The 22,343-nt window shown below is 45.8% G+C and overlaps 1 protein-coding gene across 3 annotated transcripts in view; it reads right to left on the minus strand.

Annotated features, from left to right (window-relative positions):
- Positions 1–22,343, minus strand: part of FLI1 (Fli-1 proto-oncogene, ETS transcription factor) — a 111,241-nt gene that overhangs the window by 39,597 nt on the left and 49,301 nt on the right. For all 3 annotated transcript variants that reach the window (XM_033171589.1, XM_033171588.1, XM_033171590.1), the window contains exon 2: positions 5,419–5,630. In XM_033171589.1, the coding sequence (XP_033027480.1) occupies positions 5,419–5,630 (212 nt within the window). The remainder of the gene's footprint in view (positions 1–5,418; positions 5,631–22,343) is intronic.

Raw genomic sequence — 22,343 nt, forward strand, 5'->3', positions numbered from 1 at the left:
AGAGATATAAAGAACTGGATGCAGGGCATGTGCCATGGGCCTTCCCACCATCTAAGTTCACAGGGCTTTGTAGATGGATTCCTGGAGAAGGAAAGGACTACCAAGAGCTACTAGCCACGATGGACATGCTCTGCCTTTGAAATTCACACTTTTCTGAATTTTGCAAGCAAGGGGTACAAAAATGCATTTACTGGGGTAAAATGTGCATGAAAATGGACCTGTTCGCAAAATAGAGTGCCGCAAAATGGATCGCATTTGGGGAGATAGCTTTGCAAAAAGGGGAAAATCTATATTGGGAAAAATTGCATACAAATTAGGGGAATTTCACATGCGGGAATGAGGATGAATTTTCACGAAGGCTTTAAAAAAGAAATTGCAAACCGGTGTGGAAATGTGGAGAACTGATTGGCAGAAAGGCAGATCCAGAGAGCAAGTGGTTTTTTTCTGGGGGGGGGATGCAGGGGTACGCATACCCCTAAACATTTTGTGAATCTTTGTACTTTTGTCCATTTACTGTATTTATTTTTCCCGACTTGAACTATAAAATGGTAATTTTCTTGAGTCAAAATGAGAGTACCCCTAAACATTTTTTAAGAGAAAAAAAGCACTGGATTTGCCCATCCCTGGCTGGAAGCACAGGTGAAGAAGAGAGTAAAGGCTGCTTCCTTGGGAGGCAGCTGGAGCCCTGTAAAGAGGGGGGCTGAGGGAGAGGCAAAAAGAGAGAGAGAGAGAGAGAGAGAGAGAGAGAAAGAAAGAAAGAAAGAAAGAAAGAAAGAAAGAAAGAAAGAAAGAAACCATGCTTATTATTCAGAATCCAAGAGTCACAGCTCTGCCAAACAATTGTGGGGTACAAGAAACAGATGAACTTGGTGGAGGTGGAGGCAGACCCTGCATACCGCAAACATGGGGTGTCAGCATTATTTGGGGGGGCAAGGCCTTTCTGCAGGGCATGATGCCAAGGACACCAGCTACTTTGCCAATGAGGGGACTCAGGCTATATACAAAGATGACCGAGTCTTGAGCCTATTATCAAACTCTCCCCTTGCATTTGCAAAAGGAGGAAATTTCACAAAGATTTCAACTGGCCTTCTGTGTCCCCGTCCCCCCCCCCCCCGCCACCCAAAGATGGGGACAATTTGCCTTGCTTTACAAGGACCCTCCATCTCCTGTAGACTTGTTGTTGTTCAGTAATTCAGTCGTGTCCGACTTTTCGTGACCCCATAGACCAGAGCACGCCAGGCACTCCTGTCTTCCACTGCCTCCCGCAGTTTGGTCAGACTCATGTTGGTAGCCTTGAGAACACCGTCCAACCATCTCGTCTTCTGTCGTCCCCTTCTCCTTGTGCCTTCAATCTTTCCCAGCATCAGGATCTTTTCCAGGGAGTCTTCTCTTCTCATGAGGTGGCCAAAGTATTGGAGCCTCAGCTTCAGAGAAATCAGAATAGCCAAGATAACAATGAGAGCAGGCATCTGAAGCCTCTGTTTCTTTCACGGCTGCGGTTGATAAGTAGGCGTTTCTATCTGGATCAGTTTGGCATTATCAATGAATTAATCCAAGGAGAAAGGTAAGTATTCTGGGCCCTGATGTGAAGGAGCCAGGATGAGTGCCATGAAGAGGCTTCCCAGCTATTGGGATAAATCAAGGCCACTGGAGATTTTAAAGGGCTGCTTAAACTGGGTCCGCCTTGTCCGAGGACTTTCTGTGCTGGTTTACATACACACACATGCACACAGACACACACTCTGTTTTCCTGGAAAGATAAATCACCATTCCACATGGAGAAGGGCACTTTCTGAAAGTTGCAAACTCCATCCAATGGGACAGATAGTATTTTTACAAGGTGAAATACAGAAGTGAGGAATTGGAGGTGGGTGCAGTTGTGTGCTGGATTTTCCTCCACCTTCTCTGTTGTTTTTCTTAACTTTGATATGACCATGGTGCTCCCCCATTTCAGTGGTGGGCAGCTGTTAGACTTAACCCATGAGGTAATTTTGAGACCCTGGCCTGAAATGGTCTTGCTCTATAATACCAACAAAGGAAGAACACCAGAGGAAATGGATAGAATATGTAGAAATGGCAACATGGACTAATAGAATAAGAAACCAAGATTTTTTTAAAATTTTTTTTAAAGAAGATTGGAAATGTTTTGCGGAATATCTGAAAAATTATTGTAAGCCTATTAAAAAGTTAACAGCAATAGAGTAAATTCAGCAGTAACAATTATTGAGATAAAAAACGAGAAAATGAAAAGTTAGGGGTTAATTAGAATATGCTGTGGGAAATAAAATAATGAAGCGAACCATAGAAAGGGTGAGGGATGTCAACATTAAATGTTTATTTGATATTGGGATTATTATCTAATGTTGCAATTGTAAAATGAAAATGAGAAATAAAATTATTTTAAAAATGAAAAAATGAAATGGTCTTGCTACCCCCACCCTCTCAAATTCTACAAAATGCATTTTTTTTTGTAAATCACTTTCACGGTTTTGTGTGTGTGTGTGTGTGTGTGTGTGTGTATTTAACCATCAAGCAGTATATAAATTTGGTGAAGTAAATAAAATGTAATAAGATACAACACTACATAAGAAAAAAAATTGTTGTTTTGTTGTTGTTCAGTCGTTTAGTCATGTCCAACTCTTCATGATCCCATGGACCAGAGCACGCCAGGCACGCCTATCTTTCACTGCCTCCCGCAGTTTGGCCAAACTCATGCTAGTCGCTTCGAGAACACTGTCCAACCATCTCATCCTCTGTCGTCCCCTTCTCCCTGTGCCCTCCATCTTTCCCAACATCAGGGTCTTTTCTAGGGAGTCTTCTCTTCTCATGAGGTGGCCAAAGTACTGGAGCCTCAACTTCAGGATCTGCCCTTCCAGTGAGCACTCAGGGCTGATTTCTTTAAGGATGGATAAGTTTGATCTTTTTGCAGTCCATGGGACTCTCAAGAGTCTCCTCCAGCACCATAATAAATAAAATAATAATAATAAATAATAAAATAAGTAATTTAAATATAAGTTAAAAGCATACAGCACCTAGCACGGTGCATTACAATGGCTACAACAGGCAGATTTTTTTAATTGATTCGCCAAAACCAACCACAATGGTCTGTGGAGGTAGCAGGAGTTTGCTGGGGCTAAAGATTGGCCTTGGGAATCTTTTATCAGTTCTTATTTTTGAATTGTAAAGGTTGACATTCCTACTGTCTGGTGTTTGTTTGTTTGTTGTGGTTATTGAAAACAACAATAAAAAATTGTTTCAATGTAGAAAATATCCCAGGGGCAGGCATATGGAGTCTGCCAGCAGAGCCCAGAATTAACATTGTTGTCTCTAAGGTGTCGGGGTTAAGATTCCCATCCCAATAGTTCCATAATCCTAAAGCAACCTTAAAATCAAAGCACCGGGCATTATTCTTACAGAGTTGTCCTGTTTGCAAAAACAATAACAGCTGCTAATCCAGCACAGACTCAGGCACTAGAAAATATTTACCTGGTTCTCGCTGTAAGGATAATAATTCAAATTGCCTTGGCTCACGGAGCCGGACATATTGTCCCCATTTCTTTTGGAGCACAAGATTCCTCTGAACGAGCCACCAGTTCTGTTTATCTGCCTCTAGGTGCTGCTTCTGAATTTTCTTATTTCAGGCGCAGGGAAGAAGAACGCCACAAGAAAAGGTGGCATCGTACGGGAGGCTAAACAGCAAGTGATTGGCGAGTTTCACCCATTGCTGATCATGGGATGAAAAGCTCCATCAGGGCAAAACCACACCACAGCTAAGATGCCTGTTTGTAGCCCCTCTGAAAACAAGCGTAGGAAAGGGTGACCTATGGCCCGACAGTTGCTGGCTCCATTTGTCTGCCTTTGCATTGGGATTGGCAAGGATCAGAAAGGCGGAATGTGGCGGGCTCTTATTCATTGGAGATTTTTAAGAAGAGATTGCATGGCCATCTGTCTGGAATTCTTTAGCTGTGGTTCCTGAATTGCTGTATGGTCCCAGGGGGTCCCTTCCAACTCTACAATTCTATGAGGTGCAAAGGCCAGTTTGCCAAAACTACTGGGGAGAAGAAAGAAATTGTGCTCTACAGAGAAGCTCGCTGTATTCGCAGGTCACAGAACAATTTTGTTCTCTGGTGCTGGGTTTCCAGGTTGTGATGCAGAGGGGACGCAGCCGTGGGTGGTCCTCATGCCACACACACACACACACCCCAAGTCCTCTTTGCCTGCTCTCCTCTTGTTCTTCCCAGAGTGCAAAAATGAAGTCCTGGGGTTGCATCCAAAGTAGTGATACAAAATTCATATCATCAGTGCTTGCACAACGGAGCTCCCCTCTCTTCTCCTCCTGTGACCTCTGTTCTAGGGATTCCCCCCAAAACTCCAGAACAATTTGGGGAGGAGTTCAGAGAGCACTTGGGATGGGGCAGAATTTCTGCCGGACAAGCAGAAATCCATGCCCTGATGGGACACGTTTATTGGATACTGCACTAAGCAGATGCAGAAGCGAGGCAGAGACTGGAAATAGGAGAGAAATGGAGCAAGCTGAAGGCATCCCTGCACCAGCTCTGATTCCCCTGACATATCTAGAGGCAGGTGTCCTGTATATGTATGTAGCACCTCTGGATCACAAACTGACAACCCTAAAATCTTATCCTGGAGTATGAAAACCAATGGCCAAGGATGATGGGAGTTGTAGTCCAGCAACAACGTTTGGGGGGGAGAGCAAGTTCCCCACCCCTATTTTTCAGTGTGTGCTGGAATTTCATGCAACAGCTCTCCCTTTTTTCCTTCCACGTTATGGCAAGTTGTCAGAGGCTCTTATCTAGAACCAAATTATATTCCAGGAGGGAGGATTGGCATTGGTTACCTGGATGTAGGGAGAACACACACACACACACAGCTGGAGAAGTGAGGAGAATTAGCGACAGTTTCCAGGTTCCAGCGAGATCTCACAAGAGTCCTGTGAAAACTTGCGAAGGCCTCGTGCAACTTTACCAGAGTCTTGTGAAGGCCACATGAGGTCTCTGAGGGATCTTGCAGAGATTTTGCCGGAACCTGGAAGCCACAGCAACAGAACTCCAGTAAGCAGCGAGGCTGGCAAGGGTGGGGTGGGGTGGGGTCTGTGCAGGGTTTCACTTTCCCATTTCACCTCAGGAGGGGGGGGAAAAGACTGTTGGCCCTGCAGTAGGAGAGTGCAACCTGAACTCCAGAGGTGAGGATCTCCTCCATGTGCCTTTCTGAGCTTCCCCACACAGAATCCCAAGCTGGAACCAAGGTTGACACATACCAAGGCGGCCATTTTGTCGGGGCTTTTTTGAAGTTCCGGTGGGCACCGTTGCCATTATAAGAGAACAAGGGAAGTGTTAATGGTGAGTTCTAGCACCTCTTTTTTCTAGAAAAATAGCACTGCCTTTAGTCCTTCCTCACCTGGATCCATTCATATGCTCGTATTCCCTCTTGACGTTGACTCGGACTGGCTGGTTGATCCACTCCTGCTGAGGAGGCAAAGGGTTGATTTTGTGGGGCTGGCCGTAATCGGGGTTCCCTGAGGCTGTCATGTCTGCTTTGGGGAGGTGAGCAGCCGCGCCGTAGGTGGAATCAAAGAGGGACTGATCTTCGCTCACCACGGAGAGGGCCTCCTGGGTGCCAAAGAGAAGAAAGCAAAAATTAAAAATGGTTGTCAAAACTAGACTAGAAACTCAAGTTATGCTCCCTCTTTGAGCTGGCAAGCAGCTGCCCAAGCAGGCTTTACCTGAAACTAGCGTTTGCCTCAGAGTTGCAGATTGAATCAGATATTTTGCACCTCCACCCAACTGTTAAGTGAAACTCCTGGGCTCTTGCTCTTAACTGGAACTTACTGGAACCAGGAGCAAAAGATTCACCGACAGTCTACTGCCTCCCCCCCTTTTTTTGGAGAGGGTTCTGGAGTTGAAATAGCTAAGAGCTCGGAGTGAGGGTGAAATCCAGTTATGCTCAGATTTTAATGCGAACCTCCCTAATTCACACCTTCCAAAGCAATATGTGAAATAAAGACAGCTGTCCTACAAAAATCTGCAATTCTCTGAATCTGGTGCACTTCTCTAACCAAATCATATGTCTTAAAATATGCTAGGGGAACCCAGCCAGATGGGCAAGGTATAAATAATAAAAATAAATTGTTGCTGTTGCTGTTGCTGCTATCATAATCATCAGTATCATTTATATTAGTCAAAATAGCAAACAACAACAACAACCCACAGCATTTTATTAGGGGAAACAGCTTAAGAAATCTACACCAAAATGCTGACGCGGATGTGTGTGTGTGCCCCCCCACACACACACCTGAAAGATTGGAAATCGAAACTGCAAATTTGCAATTTGAGACTGGAAGAATGAGAAACTGAAAGAACCCAAAATCAACAGTTTAGCCCATCCTGACTGAGGGCTGAGACATATGAAAAACCACTTGGTGGAGGCAGTTTGATCAATCAGGCCCCATGACAGTAGCAGCCCTCTTGTTCGCCATGACTTCATGTGCAGAAGGCTGCTCATGGGAGAAGATTCACCTCATACTGGAAAATGCTAATGCATAGAGTGTGCTGTGCTATGATGGAAGCCCCAACTCTGGTTACTCTTAGTGTCTGCATGTCGAGCATTTTGAAAATCCTGGACAAACTTTGTAAACATCCAAATACTCAAAGGAGATGCAGCAACAAAGATGCTCATCAAATTTGCAGGTGGCACCAAACTGGGAGGGGTAGCTAATGCCGCAGAAGACAGAATCAGAATTCAAAATGACCTTTACAGACTGGAGAAGTGGGCCCAAGCTAAGAAAATGAATTTCAGTAGGGACAGGTGTAAGGTTCTGCACTTAGGCAGGAAGAACCAGATGCACAAATATAAGATGGGGAACACCTGGCATACTAGCAGTGCATATGAAAAGGATCTAGGGGTCTTGGTGGACGACAAGCTCAACATGAGTCAACAGTGTGATGTAGCAGCAAAACAAGCTACAGTGGTACCTCGACTTACGAATTTAATCCATTCCGAATGCACATTCGTAGGTCGAAAAATTCATAAGTCGGAAAAAGCGATTTCCCCATAGGAATGCATTGGAAACGAAAAATTCGCAAGTCGAGTAAACTGCATCTAAAATTCGTAAGCCGAGTAAACCCCATCTAAAACCGCCAACGGATGTCCATTCGTAAGTCGAAAAATTCATAGGGGATAGGGAGACGATTGTGGGGCATCACTAGGAAAAACACCTTAAGAGCTCACAGAGGTATGGAAAGAATTCATACAGAAAACATGTAGAAGGTGCTGGATAAGGTGGAAGAGGCAAACATATCACCAGCTGGTCAACCAGAGCTACAAATAATTCTAACCCTTTTGTGGCAGCTCACTGTTACACACCTGTGCGTGTACATTTTTTTGTAGACTACGAAACAACAACAAAAATTGTCTAATCTCCAAGAGCAAGCAATCCTTTCTAGGAAACCACCCAAGGGTCCACAGAGTTTTCCAACGCAACGCCAAATTTTAAAAGTCCCAAATCTAGACATCTTGTTATCCTAGCTCCTTGGCTGTGTGTACAATTCACCTCACAAAAGATCAAGAACCTGATCTAAAGCATTCTTCATCCAGGAAGGTTGAATCCTGCAACCTTAATTTGTTATAAAAACTGGCACAATTTAGTCTATTTTTGCTAGCGATGGGGCAGGCCAAAGAGTTGATAGGGGTGCTGAAGCCCCCATTCACTGACCACTGTACCCACAAACCCCAGCACCATCAACGTCTGGCTTCTGAGAATTTGTTGCAGGCGTAAACACTTGATGGCTGTCATAAGAGAAAGGAATATACTGTTCAATTTAAATAAACAAAACTGAAACTCATTGAAGACTGAATTCTGCGCTCTGGGCCATATTATGCATGTTTCCTGTCTACATACAGCTATTACAAAGGGAAACCAACCACATGGAAGGTGTGGGGAGATTCTCATTCCATTCACATTTTATTGCCAATCTACCCAAGGTGCACTTCATGAACCAGTAAGTGAACTCAGTTGCAGCTAACTTTCAAAATTCGCACTTCTCCGAATTGTCAACACAAGTTTATTCATTGCGCTTGTTTAGTTCCCCAACCAAAAAACTGTGTCCCAAAATGCATTATTTTAGGCGAAAGCCTGGGCATACCAAAAATACATATATTGTTGAGACTAATGTACACAAAGATGTGACATTCAGGCAAACTGTTTGCAAAATGCACACATCGAGAAAAAATACTCACAAAAATTCTTGCCATTTGTTGCCTACTAACTGATGTGGAAATGGGGTGAACTAAGTTGAAGACTGAAAATATAAGAAGCCTGAGGAAAAGACAAAATTGGTGGGTTTCTCCATCCCTGGCAATAAGTGGCCGATGATGCTCTTAGTTTTGGAAGGTTAGAGCATATATTCCAGTGGAATAAGTGCACTACACACAGGAGGCAGCAGATGAGCTAAAGGGAACTCAGAGGGAAGTGAGAAAGCCCTGGGAATAATTCAGATTGGGGCTCTTAACTCACTTCTCTTTCATCTCAAACTAAGCAATCAAGGAAAGTGCGGCAGAGTTTTTATCTGCAGCCTGCAGACCTGGGTGGGGCGAAGACTTCCGCACAACTGACTTGGGAACCACTTAAGTCCATCAGATATAGGGGGCGGCTGGTTCACATCGGCAGGGATTGTTGTTTCACAATAACAGACCTGACTTTGGAACTTCTGAATGCCTCTCAGGGCAAAAGGAGAATCCGCCCAAGCAATTTTGAGCTGTGTTTTGAAACGACTCCTTGAATCAAGTGTTGGCCAGATTGCAATTTGGGAGCCAACGTCCAGCTGACGTCATACCAAAGCACATCTGCTGAAACAGAGGAAGTGAAGAACAAACCGACAAAAAAAAGATAACCCTTAAAAATAGACAGTCAAAATGTTTTAGAGCAGCCTTAGCCAAGCTGCTGCCCTCCAGATGTTCTGGACATCAACTCCAGCCAGGGAGTTTCATATTGCCTTTTTCAAGCACAGTGGAGTTGTGGTGGTACTTTTCACAACTCTTTCCATCTCCACCCCACAAAAGCCGTTCACATCAGCACAGCTCCATTAGTATCAGATTCGTTTCCACTTGGATACCTTCCCTCTGTGCAAAGATGTTCCCACCTTGGACAGAGACTGGATTAGGAAGAGTTTAAGGACTGCAGTCAGGGTGAAGCTGGTTTGAGAAGCAACACATCCAGCAACAGTATCCTATAAAAAGGAACGCAGATTAAAAGCAAAGCACCAAACAGTGAGGATCCAGCCGAACATGGCCCACACCAACCTGGGTCATCATTTTGGCAAGGGCTGTATTCGAATCCTGCCACACCCAAGTCAAGAAATGTATGGAGCAGATGCGACACCAGACTGAAGTAATTGGAGGGTCACGGACTTCGTATAGACACCAAACTTCTGTTTAACCTCATGAGCACAAGCCTCTGGAGTGTGCAAAACCAAAAGGGGGATAAGCCACGAATCCACGCATCATACAGGCATGTGTACTATAAGAAGCGGCTTCTTCCTCCCCTGTCACATTTGTATTACAGGCCCAGGAGACACCCTGCCATCGCATACAATCACTTTTCCATTCATGACTTGAAAGGGCACTTCATCCTGCAGAAGCTGGCCCCACATAGGGGGGAAATAGTGGGTGTTTTATAGTACAGTATATAAAGCCCTTTGCCGCTTGGGGCATTTTCTTGCCTTATCCCACAAGTGCCCACTCGACTACTTAAATAAGCAGGAACTAACATTGTTACAGGTGCAACACTGCACTTGTTCCATAGCTGTAAGAAACTGAGCACCTACACTTCGGAACTCACTGCCACTTGATTCAGATAGGCACCTTCACTCTTAAAACATTGGAGGGGGAATAATCCCTTACTTCTCAGCAGCCCCTTACTCTCCAACCACACCTAGATCCAGGTCTAAATATGCAGGATCATAGGCACCAACTACAGGGGGCCTTGGGGGCCCAGGCACCCACCCAAAAAATTGTGGGTGCTCAGCACCCACAGCATGGGCTCCGATGCAACTTCTGGTTTCTACTGAAAGTCACGTCGGAGGCCCTTCCCGGAAGTCACAGGGGAAGATGCGCAAGGCCTCAGGGATCACGGCCGAGGCCCTGCCAGTCCTCAGAAGCGCCGCTGCGGCAGGTTGATGTAACATGACGTCATGACGTCACAACATCATGACGTCACACTATGTCATGGGTGCCATTGGGCATCCACAACCTGGGACCCAGGTTGGTTCCCCTGTGCAGAATCTATGCAAATCTGTATCATCTTTTGACTTTTGGGGGGGTGCATTTCTTGAGCCATATCCAGAGGAGACCACTTAAATTAATGGCCCTACATTAGCTGTGCCTGTTAATGCCAATGGGTCTACTCTGAATAGGGTGAACAGGGTTGGATACAGCCTCCTCTTTTTTTGACAATGCATAAGTGTCCACCTCACCTTCCCAGCCGTGAAACAGGCAAAGCATTCCTTGTTGCTTCATCTGTATGCCAGGAAAATATTCCCCCTGCATTGTGGTCATATTGAAGGCGGAAAAATATGGCCTGGCTGCTGTTGCTGCTGCTGCTTTTTAGAACTCCTTTAAACCTCCTGGCCCTGTTGGGACTGCAAAGGCAGCAGCCTTGCATTGACAACCATCTGGCAGGACCATTCATCTGGATTCATCAGCTCGGTAGGTCATGATATGTGCAGAGCTGGTCCAGAGTATACAGACAGATCTTACCACACTTAAAAAAAAAAAAAACCCAACAGCAACCAGCTGAGCGACATTCAGCTCTTCCTTCTGAAACCCGTTTCACTTCTGTAAGGCTGCCATTTTCCATCCACTGTCCATCCCATCCCTGTAAATCTCTCCTAGCCCAGATCATAGAATCACAGAATTGTAGAGTTGGAAGGAACCAAATATGTCACCTAGTCCGACTCCCTGCAATGCAGGAATGATGCTCAGGCATATAGTTAGGGAAGGAGGGAGGCCTGAAGAGTGAACGCAAAATGGTTCGAAATAAATCAATAAACAGACAATAAAACACACACACACAAACACACACACACCCCTTCTTAATCACAGAATTGTAGAGTTGGAAGGGACCCCTTAGGGTCATCTAGTCCAACCCCCCTACAAGGCAGGAATCACAGCTTAAAGCATCCTTGACCAAAGGCCACCCAACCTCTGCTGAAAAGCCTCCCGTGCAGGAGAGCCTTCTGCGCTCTGTTCTCGGTTTGGAGCAGAAGAGCAGAGGCAGCCAAAACCGTTGCAGCTGATTTGGCAGCCAGGCTAAAGTTGTCATACTAATCCCAACAAGAACCACCTGGGCCTGGTGCTGGATTGATCCGAGCTGGCAAATCAGTTCAAGACTCCGAGCCTTGCCTCTTCCACCAAATACGCCCCACTTTCCCCTTAATGCTCACTTACATCTGGTATGTACATAACAATTTACAGCGCCGCTCAATTGCCCACAGACCAGACCCAGGGCGCGGGGGGGGGGGGGGAGAGCATGTTCTCTCTCTCTCTCTCTCTCTCTCTCTCTCTCTCTCTCTCTCTCTCTCCCCAAGCATGCATGCATTGATTCACTTTCTCTCCCCACTCTCCCTCCCTCTCCCCTGTTGTTTCTTTCATTTGGGGGGGGGGAATAATTAGGCATCCCTATTTGTCAGCATTGACCCAAGGCTATAAATACACAGTCGCATATTGCAGACACAGTTGTAAATATTGTTTTAGCAGGTTTTATGGTCTTTTCAGCTGGAGATGCTCGGGGCCAGGGAGAAGATGGTTTCAAGAACTGGCTACTTTGCAAACCAAACCACTTCCTCGAGGAATAAATAAGTGCAGCACGTTGCATTGCAGAAAGCGGCAGCTTTCTCTACTTTCTGTCTCCCTTACAGCCAGAATTTAAAGGGCACTCCTCTTGCAAGAAAAGGAGGGAAGTCATGAACCCTATAGGTCTTTGGAAGAAGGGGCTCCTACAGGTGACTTGTTCACTGAGCTTTCACCCTGCTGGTTTGCTTGCATAAAACACAGAGAGGTTAGACTATGTTTGGTCACCACTGAGCATTCTTTCTGCTTTGAGCAAAAGTTATATGGCAAGGAAACTTTATTCTGATTTGCTCACATGATGGCCACACACCTCCCCTTTCATCATTCGTTCACCTTGGGGTGCATTTCTGCATCAATTTCCTAACCACAAAAAACCCCAGTTTTTTGTTTTTTTTTAAGAAGTAAATTAGTTGTGCTGGTGTGAAAGCTTTACTTTAAATTCATAAACCTAAATTTACGAATCCCACCCACAAAATGCTAGCAACCTGGAGGGGAACATCGAATCATAGAGTTGGAAGGGACCCCAAGGATCATCTAATCCAGGGGTGGCCATCTCCCAAGAGACTGGAGACTGTGATCTACTCACAGAGTTAAAAACTGGCGGTGATCTACCCCCTTTTTTGGCATTCAGGTCAAATTCGTTGAGATTTTTTTCCCATTTTTTTAGAGGTTCAGGTCAAAGATGTAGAGCTTTTTTGGGGGGGATAAGCCCCGTTTCTTTCTTTGGGGTGCAGGGCAAAAATGTTGAGCTTTTTTTAAGGAGAGCCAAAGTTGTTGAGCTTCTTTGGGAGGAGCCAGTGATCTACCAGTGATCTACCACAGACATCCAGTGATCTACCAGTGGATCACGATCTACCTGATGGATGTGCCTGAATTTCTACTCCAACCTCCTTCAATGCAGGAATCTCAACTAAAGCACCCACGACAAGCTAATAATAGTATCCAACACCATCTGCATGTGAGCAGGTTTTGTCTTGAATAATAATAATAATAATAATAATAATAATAATAATAATTATTATTATTATTATTATTATTATTATTATTATTATTATTATTATTTATTTATACCCCGTCCATCTGGCTGAGTTTCCCCAGCCACTCTGGGCGGCTTCCAACAGAATGTTAAAATACAATAATCTATTAAACATTAAAAGCTTCCCTAAACAGGGCTGCTTTCAGATGTTTCCTAAAAGCCTGGTAGTTGGTTTTCTCTTTGACATCTGGTGGGAGGGTGTTCCACAGGGCGGGTGCCACTACCGAGAAGGCCCTCTGCATGCAAAGTTGAGAGGTTAAATGAAGTGCACAGTTAGGTAAAATGCCTGTGAAGTTGCTCATGTGCATAAACAACTGCATAGCCTCCAACATTTCTCCAAGGAAAATAGGGATGTCCTATTCCATAATAATAACAACTGGACTATTTATACACCACCCATCTGAGCAGGTAGCCCCAGCCACTCTGGGTAGCTTCCCAAATATATAAAAACATAATAAAACATTAAACACTAAAAATAACCTTCCCTATACAGGGCTGCCTTCAGATGACTCTGGGGGTGGATAACTCCATACCCTCCAACATTTATCCGACGAAAATAGGGACATCCTACCATACCCTCCAAGAGTTATCCGATGAAAATAGAGATGTCCTAAGGAAAAGCAAGACATTCCAGGATCAAATCAGAAACTGGGACAGCTTCTGTAAATCCGGGACTGTCCCTGGAAAATAGGGGCACTTGGAGGGTCTGCAACTGGCCGTTATACACATTTAACATGCCCCATAGAGGGAATTGTGCACATTTCCCAGTCAGTGTACATACTCTCCAAAAAAGGAATGAGGATCATGCATATCTCAATAACATTTTATACATTATCCAGTCAACAGACACAATCTCCAACAGGCCTTGGATATAATGCATGCATCTGAAAAAAGGTTTTTGAACATTCTCTCTTAAAAAAAAAAAAAAAACCATAGGCTACATTAATTAAAAACTGACCACACAGGTATTTTCATATATTGCACGTTGAGAACTGCAGGTCAGCCACTGCTGTAAAAGCAGGCTTCAGGTTCGTCACCAAAAAATTATATGTGCATCCCAAGAGGATGAACAAGTCCTCATTTAAAGGTGATCGAATGTGTGTTGCTAGAGAAATTATTTCTGCAAAGGAGAAAGAAAGAAAGCAAAAAAGGGGGGGGAGCTACATAGAAAACAAGTCCAGAGGGGGAAAGAAAAGTGGGTTCTGAAGCCACTGAAATCCTCCCCACATGAAACGTGATGGAAATGAGTCCAGAAATCCAAAGTCATGGTTTCTCTTCAGCATGATGTGCAGAATCCCGTGATCTAGCTGGGGATAGGGGACCGGAAGGACCTCCTAGATAGTTATTGGGTCCTGGAGGTGGCAAGTCTCTGGCAGGAGGAGGGGGGTAGTCCCTTAATCCTTACAGAGGTAGCCATGGATGGCCTGGAGGATAATCTCTTGGGTATGGAGGCCGAGAAGGAGGAGGTCCTTACTGATGGTTTTTGAACATTCTCTGGGTAATATGCACATTCTCCAGTTAATATGCATATGCTCTCCAAGAAGCACATCCTTCCTTTCTATGTCTAGTTCAAAGGTGGGCAAACGGTAGCCCACAGGACACATGCAAGGCAGTGCCCAATTTTACGTGACTTGTGGTGCTGCTGCTCCAGTTGCCGCTGCCCAGCACCTGCCACCTGAGGCAACTGCCTCCCAGTGCCCCATGGCAGGGCCAGCTAAAGAGATGAGAAGGGTTAAACTTCCTCCGAGGAAGGAGAGGAAGGTAGGTGGGTGATGTGGAGCCAGCGGCGGAGGAAGCCTTTTGGCTGCCTGGGCGCGGAAATGCCGCGCATGCCCAGTCCATCCGGGCCGGCGCTACTGCTCCCGTGGCGACTGGGCAAGCGAGCGGTGGGTCGTGGGGCTGCCCCATCTGTCCGTAAAGCAGTACAGACAGGTGCTGGGTGGTGGGGCTCGGTTTGGGGAGGGGCCACCAAGTGTCACCCCCCTCCCCTGGAACTCAGGGCACCCCGCCCCTATGCCCCGCCCTTCCTACGCCACTGTGTGGAGCTGGTTGGGCTGCGAAACCTGGCAAATCATTCCGAATAAAATCCATCTCCACCTGCAGCCCTGTTTGCTTCTCTGATTTAATCTGAAGCTTGAGCGTTAAGTCCTTTTCGCTTCCTGAAGCTTTGGTTTTTATTCCTGGTGCAGGAAAGTTTAGAAACCTCTCTAGCCACGTGCCCAACCAGACCAAGAGACACTCTGTCCAGCAGTCCTGCGGTTTGATTTCCCCGGTCAGAAGGTTACCTTTTGTTAGCAAGCCACATCAGAAGGAACTAAAAAGACGCAGAACCACAGCGGACATCAAATGTCCTTTTGAACAAAACCAAGCCGGCCGTTTCTAAACTTCCTCTCTTCAAGCAGAGCTGGCGTGGAAGGCATTTGGAGGAGCTAACTGTTGTTTCGATACGTGGAATCGCCGCATGCTTTGTTGTGGCTTTTTATGTTAAAGAGGCCGTTCTTCGTTGCGAAATTGCTTTGAGATGCTTCATAGGAAGAAACACAGGAAGTTGCCTTGGACTGAGTCAGGCCATTGGCTCATCTAGGCTGGCACTGTCTACACACCGACTTGCAGGAAAGACTCTCCAGCGATGGCAGGGATTGAACCTGGGGCCATCTGCCTGCAAGACCCGAGCTCTGCCACTGACCTATGACCCCTTCCCCAAAGGAAGCTGTTGATAAATGAAGTAAAAAAAAATGGCGCCTCCTCAAGGCAAGGCACAAACTTCCCAACGGCAGTAAAAACACAACAATGAATTAAGTGCTGCCCTTCGAAGACCCCAGAATGGGCTGCCTGAGGCAGTTGCCTCTCACTGTGCGGTCAGCCCCTTTCCACACTGATTGATCTACAGCAGTGGATCTCAAAGAGTGTGGTGCGCCACACCAGTGTGGCAGGAGATGATCCGTCCTTTACCTATAGCATTATTTCAGCAGTGGAAAGGCTCCAAAAAATTCCAAATTAAGTGCGAGATCCAACCTAGCATAAGCAGGCAACTCTGTCCTCTGCTTGACCCTCCTAGTCCCCCAAAATCTGCCCCAGATGCATGAGAAATCCTGCAGAGCAGACTGAGGACTAGGGACTTTGCTCAGTGCTGTGCAGGAGTGGAAAAAAAGACCAGACCAGAGCACCTGTGAGTTCTTCCCCATGGACTTGCCTGCTTTCATGGGCCCAGTATGTATATTTTGGCTCAACTGACAATGATCCACTTTCGTTTCTAGGATGGTTGCTAATAATTCTTCTAGCAACTTGCTTAGCTCTTAAATGCCTCTGTTCTCACTGTTAGCATAACTACATTCATTTTCTTCTTCCACTGAATGACTTTCTTGTATGTCTATCTAAGGTTCATCAATCTCACTCACTGCTTCGGTGAATCTGTTTTCTTCTTCCATGTTTTCCACTTTTCTCATAATTTTGCTGTGCACTTCTGCTTTCTGAAATACCTTATTTATCCATTATGGATTTAAATCCTTTTTTAAAAAACTTCTCTCAAACATATTTAGTTTTAATTTTATTTCTGCTTTTATCTTTTCTTCTTATTTACTAATTCATCCTTTTTCAAAGCCTTTAATATTATCACTGAAATCATGAAACCTATTCTTCACATCCTAGAGAACACTCACTAACACTCCTGTGAATATTCGGTCTCATGTTTATTCTGTATTGATTTGTTCTTAATGAGGACTGGTTCCCTGAATAGGTTACATCTTCACTTATCTATTTATCACATTCCTCAAATACACAAATACTTCCTCCAGACCCTCTATAAAATTCACAAGCCACAATAAGCACAGCTTTCTATATATTGCACAATCCCTTTGTTTTGAATAACATTGCACTATTCCTTTAATAAATATATTCCACAAACCCCACCATGAATTTCACTAGTATCTCAACAATTTCTTATAAACTACCCGACCCCCTTGCAAATGATCTCGACCCTTATTCTAAAACTTCATTTTCCAATAAACTACTACTCCATCAGTCAGGATCACAGTGCTGCGTAATGTCTACTTCAGTTACTTATCTCCTTGCCCCAGTTAACAGTATGTATCAATAGGCTACTCCAATTCAGTTCCTGGGCATAGATCTCCATATTTGTGCTCACTGACTGGGCACACTAGCAGGAACTCTCGGTTCTAATTTGCTGTTGTTTCTCTTGCCTCAGTACATCACACAAAGCGATCCTTCCAGAAACGCTCTCCCACTGCAGCTCTGCTAAATTTTGCCCTGAAGCTTGAGGCTACCCATGCAACCTCAGCTGGAGAATGGTCAGGCGAAGCTCATGAATCACCATGGAGGTCACAGAGATGGCTTCAGAGCCCACACCCCTGTTCACCACAACTCCCCCAGAAGTTCAGGCTGTTTGCCCATCTCAACCAGTATTCTCTATTCCAGCCTTCCCCAACCCGGTGCCTCCTGATGTTGTGGGACCACAACGCCCAACAGTCCCGGCCAACATGGTCAGGGATAACGGAAACCAAAGTCCCAAACATCTGGAGGGTCAGGGGGAGGCTGGTCCACTCAATGAGGCAGTGGGCTCTTCAAGGTCTCAGCTGGAAGTCTCAAGGTCTCAGCTGGAAGATACTATGGGTTGAACCTAAGACTTTATCCATACAAACAAGTGCTCAGTTACTGAATTTTGAATCCCATCCCACACTAGATGAAATGAAAATTTGCCTTAGAACTAACCCAGTGCTATCTTGTGAGTTGACCATTATAACAGCAGTATTGGACATCCTATCTCCTAGGGAATCTTGTCCATCATGACTGATCTTCTCAACCAGGAACAAAATGTTCCCCAGGAACACAGTTGGGAAGCCACCAGTCTATACAACTCATTCAGAGAAGCTGAGGAACATACGTAGCCACTTCTGAAGTCTGCTATGTGGATCCACCATCTACAAGCAATGCCCATTCATTATTTTTCTTAAACCAACCCGTGACGCTATTATTCCACCTACATTCATAAGCATTGTGTGGCAACATCCTGTTTCCTTATCCCAACGCCGTTTCCAGAACAATTAACGGAAGCCCATTAGGAAACATTCACAAGGTGTTGCTGATAGAGTCTGGTTCAAACACCAAAACATCCACTTCCAGCATGAGATGTTTTATTGAAGACTAATGGGGGGGGGACAATCAAAAACAAATAAGACTGCCTAAAGAAAAACTCACAGGAAGAGAAAGAATGTAATCTGAGGATGTTCACAGGCCCAGTTAAAAAGTCAGGCTCAGTTGGTGAGGCTTGAGAATGTGGACAAGGTGCTCGGATCGGTCAGAGCGACCACTAGTGCTCTAACCCTTTCCCCTCTTGGCCGATAAAAACCAGCAGGGAGGGAACAGGTGGCTGGGCCAGGGAGGTGATCAATGCCTCTTTAGGAGAGGGAGTGTTCCTTGCCTGTTTGAAGGAGGCAGTGCTAAAACCACTCCTTAAGAAACCTTCCCTGAATTCGAAAAACCTAACTACCAGTCAGTTGCTAATCTTTCTTTCCTGAGCAAGGTTTTGGAGAGAGTGGTCGCAGATCAAATTCAGGCGCTTTTGGAAGAAACTGATTTTCTGCATCCATCTCAATCATGTTTTAGGCCTGGTTTTGGCACAGAAACTGCTTTGGTTGTCCTGTATGATTACCTCTGTCGAGAGAGAGACAAAGGAAACATGTCCCTGTTAATTCTTCTTGACCTCTCAGCAGCTTTCAATACCGTTGACATGGTATCCTTCTGGAGCAACTCTTCAAACTAGGGGTGGGTGGCACTGCTTTGCGGTGGTTCCAGTCCTACATGGATGGTCGTTCCCTGAGGGTGTTGCTTAGGGAATACTTTTCAGCCCCGTAGCACCTTCAATGGGGGGTTCTGTAGGGCTCAATCCTATCCCCCATGTTGTTTAACACCTACATGAAACCGCTGGGTGAGGTTATCCGGAGGTTCAGAGTACATTGTCAGCAGTATGCTGATGACACTCAGCTCTGTTTCACCTTTACATCTGCAGGTGAGGCAGTGGAAGTGCTGGACCAGTGTCTTGCCGCAGTAATGAACTGGATGAGAGCCAACAAACTGAAACTCAATCCAGATAAGACTGAGGCACTGTTAGTGGGTGGTTCTCTAGACCGGATGGGTGGGAGATCGTCTGCTCTTGATGGGGTTACACTTCCTCTGAAAGAGCAGGTTCATAGCTTGGGGGTCCTCCTAGATGCTTTGCTGTCACTCGAGGCTCAGGTGGCCTCAAGTGGCCCAGAATGCCTTCCATCAGCTTCGGCTGTTGGCCCAGCTACGCCCCTATCTGGACAGGGGTAGCCTAACTACTGTTGTCTACACTCTGGTAACCTCAAGGTTAGGGCTGCCTCTGAAGACGGTTTGGAAACTTCAGCTAGTGCAGAATTCAGTGGCCAGGTCGCTCACCGGAGCAAGATGGTTTGAGCATATTACACCGATCCTCAGCCAACTGCACTGGCTACCAATTTCTTTTCGGGCCCAATTCAAAGTGCTGGTTTTGCCTAAACCCTGAAGATCTTTGTCATGGCAGCTTTCTGGTGCTGTGAATTCATGTAACACATTCAGCAGCTTGTCTCCTGCTGGGGGCATGTAATACCAGAGGGTCACAACACATGCCACCACTGCTCCAACCCTCCCATTGGCTTCCTGTTGTCTTCTATACATGCAATGTGTTGTTTTTTGACTGATGACTGAGGTTGTGCACACACTATCCCTTTAAAGCACTTCCAAAGCCCATTCTTTTGCTCAGAGAATTCGGGGAACTGTAGTATTCCCCCTCTAGGAGTTACCATCCCTACCAACCCTCAACAAATGACAGGGCCTAGAATTCTTTGAAAGAACACCCTTGCTATCAATGCAGACCCTCCAAGTTGCTCCTATTTTCCAGGGACGTCCCTGATTTAGAGAAGCCGTCCCGATTTCTGATTTTACCCCAGAATGTCCCCTTTTCCTTAAAGGGTAAAGGGACCCCTGACCATTAGGTCCAGTCACAGACGACCCTGGGCATCTTGCTTTATTGGCCAAGGAAGCCAGCATACAGCTTCCGGGTCATGTGGCAAGCATGACTAAGCCACTTCTGGCAAACCATAGCAGAGCATGGAAATGCCGTTTACCTTCCTGCCAGTGCTGTACCTATTTATCTACTTGCACTTTGATGTGCTTTCGAACTGCTAGGCTGGCAGGAGCTGGAACCGAGCAACGGGAGCTCACCCCATTGCAGGGATTCGAACCGCTGACCTTCTGATCTGCAAGCCCTAGGCTTTGTGGTTTAACCCACAGCACCACCCACATCCCCCCTTTTCCTTAGGATGTTCCTATTTTCATTGGAGAAATGTTGGAGGGCATGGAGTTATCTGACCCCCTAAGCCATATGAAGGCAATCCTGTATAGGGAAGTTTTTTTTAAAAAAATTAATGCTTTATTATGTTTTTATATATGTTGGAAGCTGCCCAGTGTGGCTGGGGCAACCCAATAAGATGTGTGGGGTATAAATAGTAAAATTATCATTATGGAATAGGACGTCCCTATTTTCATCGGAGAAATGTTGGAGGATATGTCAATGGCTATTAGCCACGATGGCTCTGCTCTGCCTCCACAGCTGAAGGCAGCAATGCTTCTGAATACCATTTGTGGAAACCATAGGAGCCAACGCCTAGGGGCTGAGAATATTTGAGGAGGATGGCCCTCTCCCAAAATTAATGGGCATTGCCATTCAAATGATGTGAGTATGTCACATCTTATGATTGATTGTGTGGGGGCAGAGCTTACCTTCCCCCCTATTTTATTCAAATTGGCACCCATATAGAGGAGAGAGTACTTTTGTGTGTGACTCCTGCTTGCTGACTTTCTGCAGGCATCTGGTCAGCCACTGCGAGAACAGAATGCTGGACTAGACGGGCCATTATCCTGATCTAGCAACTGTCCCCTGGGTCTGTCCATGAGAGACAACTGTGTGATGAAGAAGAGTTTGGATTTGATATCCCGCTTTTCACTACCCAAAGGAGTCTCAAAGCGGCTAACATTCTCCTTTCCCTTCCTCCTCCACAACAAACACTCTGTGAGGTGAGTGGGGCTGAGAGACTTCAGAGAAGTGTGACTAGCCCAAGGTCACCCAGCAGCTGCATGTGGAAGAGCGGAGACACGAACCCGGTTCCCCAGATTACGAGTCTACCGCTTTTAACCACTACACCACACTGGCTCTGATGAACCTACATACCACCACGAATTATTCCAGGCCATCTCCATGTCTCTCTTTGGGGAAGGGGGAGGAAATCATCATTTGTCTTTCCAGCTGTGCCCTGAGGTGGACAATATTGCTGCTGCCCACGTCGAGTTATTTGGCAATCCACTGGTTGGCCTCTTCCACAAATATGTCCTTCCCTTGAATTCCTCTGCGTCTCTCCCCTGACTGGCCCCCCACATTTGGCAGCCCAGCCCAAATCTGCTGCCCCCACTGGGCTGGCAAGCGTCTGTGTTTTCTTTCCACACCCAGTCCAGCCTCCGGCTCCACGTTGGCCAGTTTGCCTCCACGCACTTCTACGAGTGTGTGCCGTGGTGGTGGGAGTATAGACTTTCTTTCTGTGCGTGCGCGTTGCGAACGAGTCCTCTCGTGGCATTCCAACAAAAACATCTCAATGGGATTACATCAAGCTATTTTCTTTGTCAGTCCCAATCGCACCGTGGGGGATTGAAAATCCAGCTTCAAACCGCCGAAACTTCTGTCGGGGGAGGCGGGTTTGGCTGATCTCATTTTCCACAAAAAAGATTCATTAATGTTCCAATCTCCAAAAGAGCAAAAGGGTGTCCCCTGGAGGGGCTTGGTGGGTCGCAGGCTGGGATGGAATGTTGGTTGGGGTGTGTGTGTGTGTGTTTCAGACCATGCTGGGCACAGACCCAAAGTTAACACAGCAATGTGTCACTCACTTCCAAGGAGGGTGGGGCAATGGTCCGAGCAATAAACCAGTTTCCCTTCAAAGGGAAAGATCCACTCCAGAGATCCTGCAGTGATCTCGGGGTACAAAATCTTCCCGATGTCCTAGTTCTGCAAAACAGCATCTTTGCTAGGATGCAACAGACACACACTTGGTTGTACTTTCCAGAAACAACCGAAGAATATTTTCATTTCAACAAACCTTTCCAGCTTATCCTTGGGCGGTTTTTTTGTGTGAGAAAATAAACAAGTGTAGTTTCCCCCCTTGCCATTTATGGAGTTAGGTAGGTTGGGGGAATCCAGATTGGGAGGGTTTGGAATAGGCAGTTTAGTTTGGGGAGGGTGATCGTGTTTTGATCATGGCTATTTTGTCTGAAAGAGTGAAGTGTTGTTGTTCCATTTCCTCAACATTAAAGTCTCACATCGAATATAACTGATCTGCAGAGAGGATTTTACGATCTGAAAATAGAGACGATGCATGTA

This window comes from Lacerta agilis, chromosome 15 (genome assembly GCF_009819535.1).
Source record: "Lacerta agilis isolate rLacAgi1 chromosome 15, rLacAgi1.pri, whole genome shotgun sequence".
NCBI lineage: Eukaryota > Metazoa > Chordata > Lepidosauria > Squamata > Lacertidae > Lacerta > Lacerta agilis.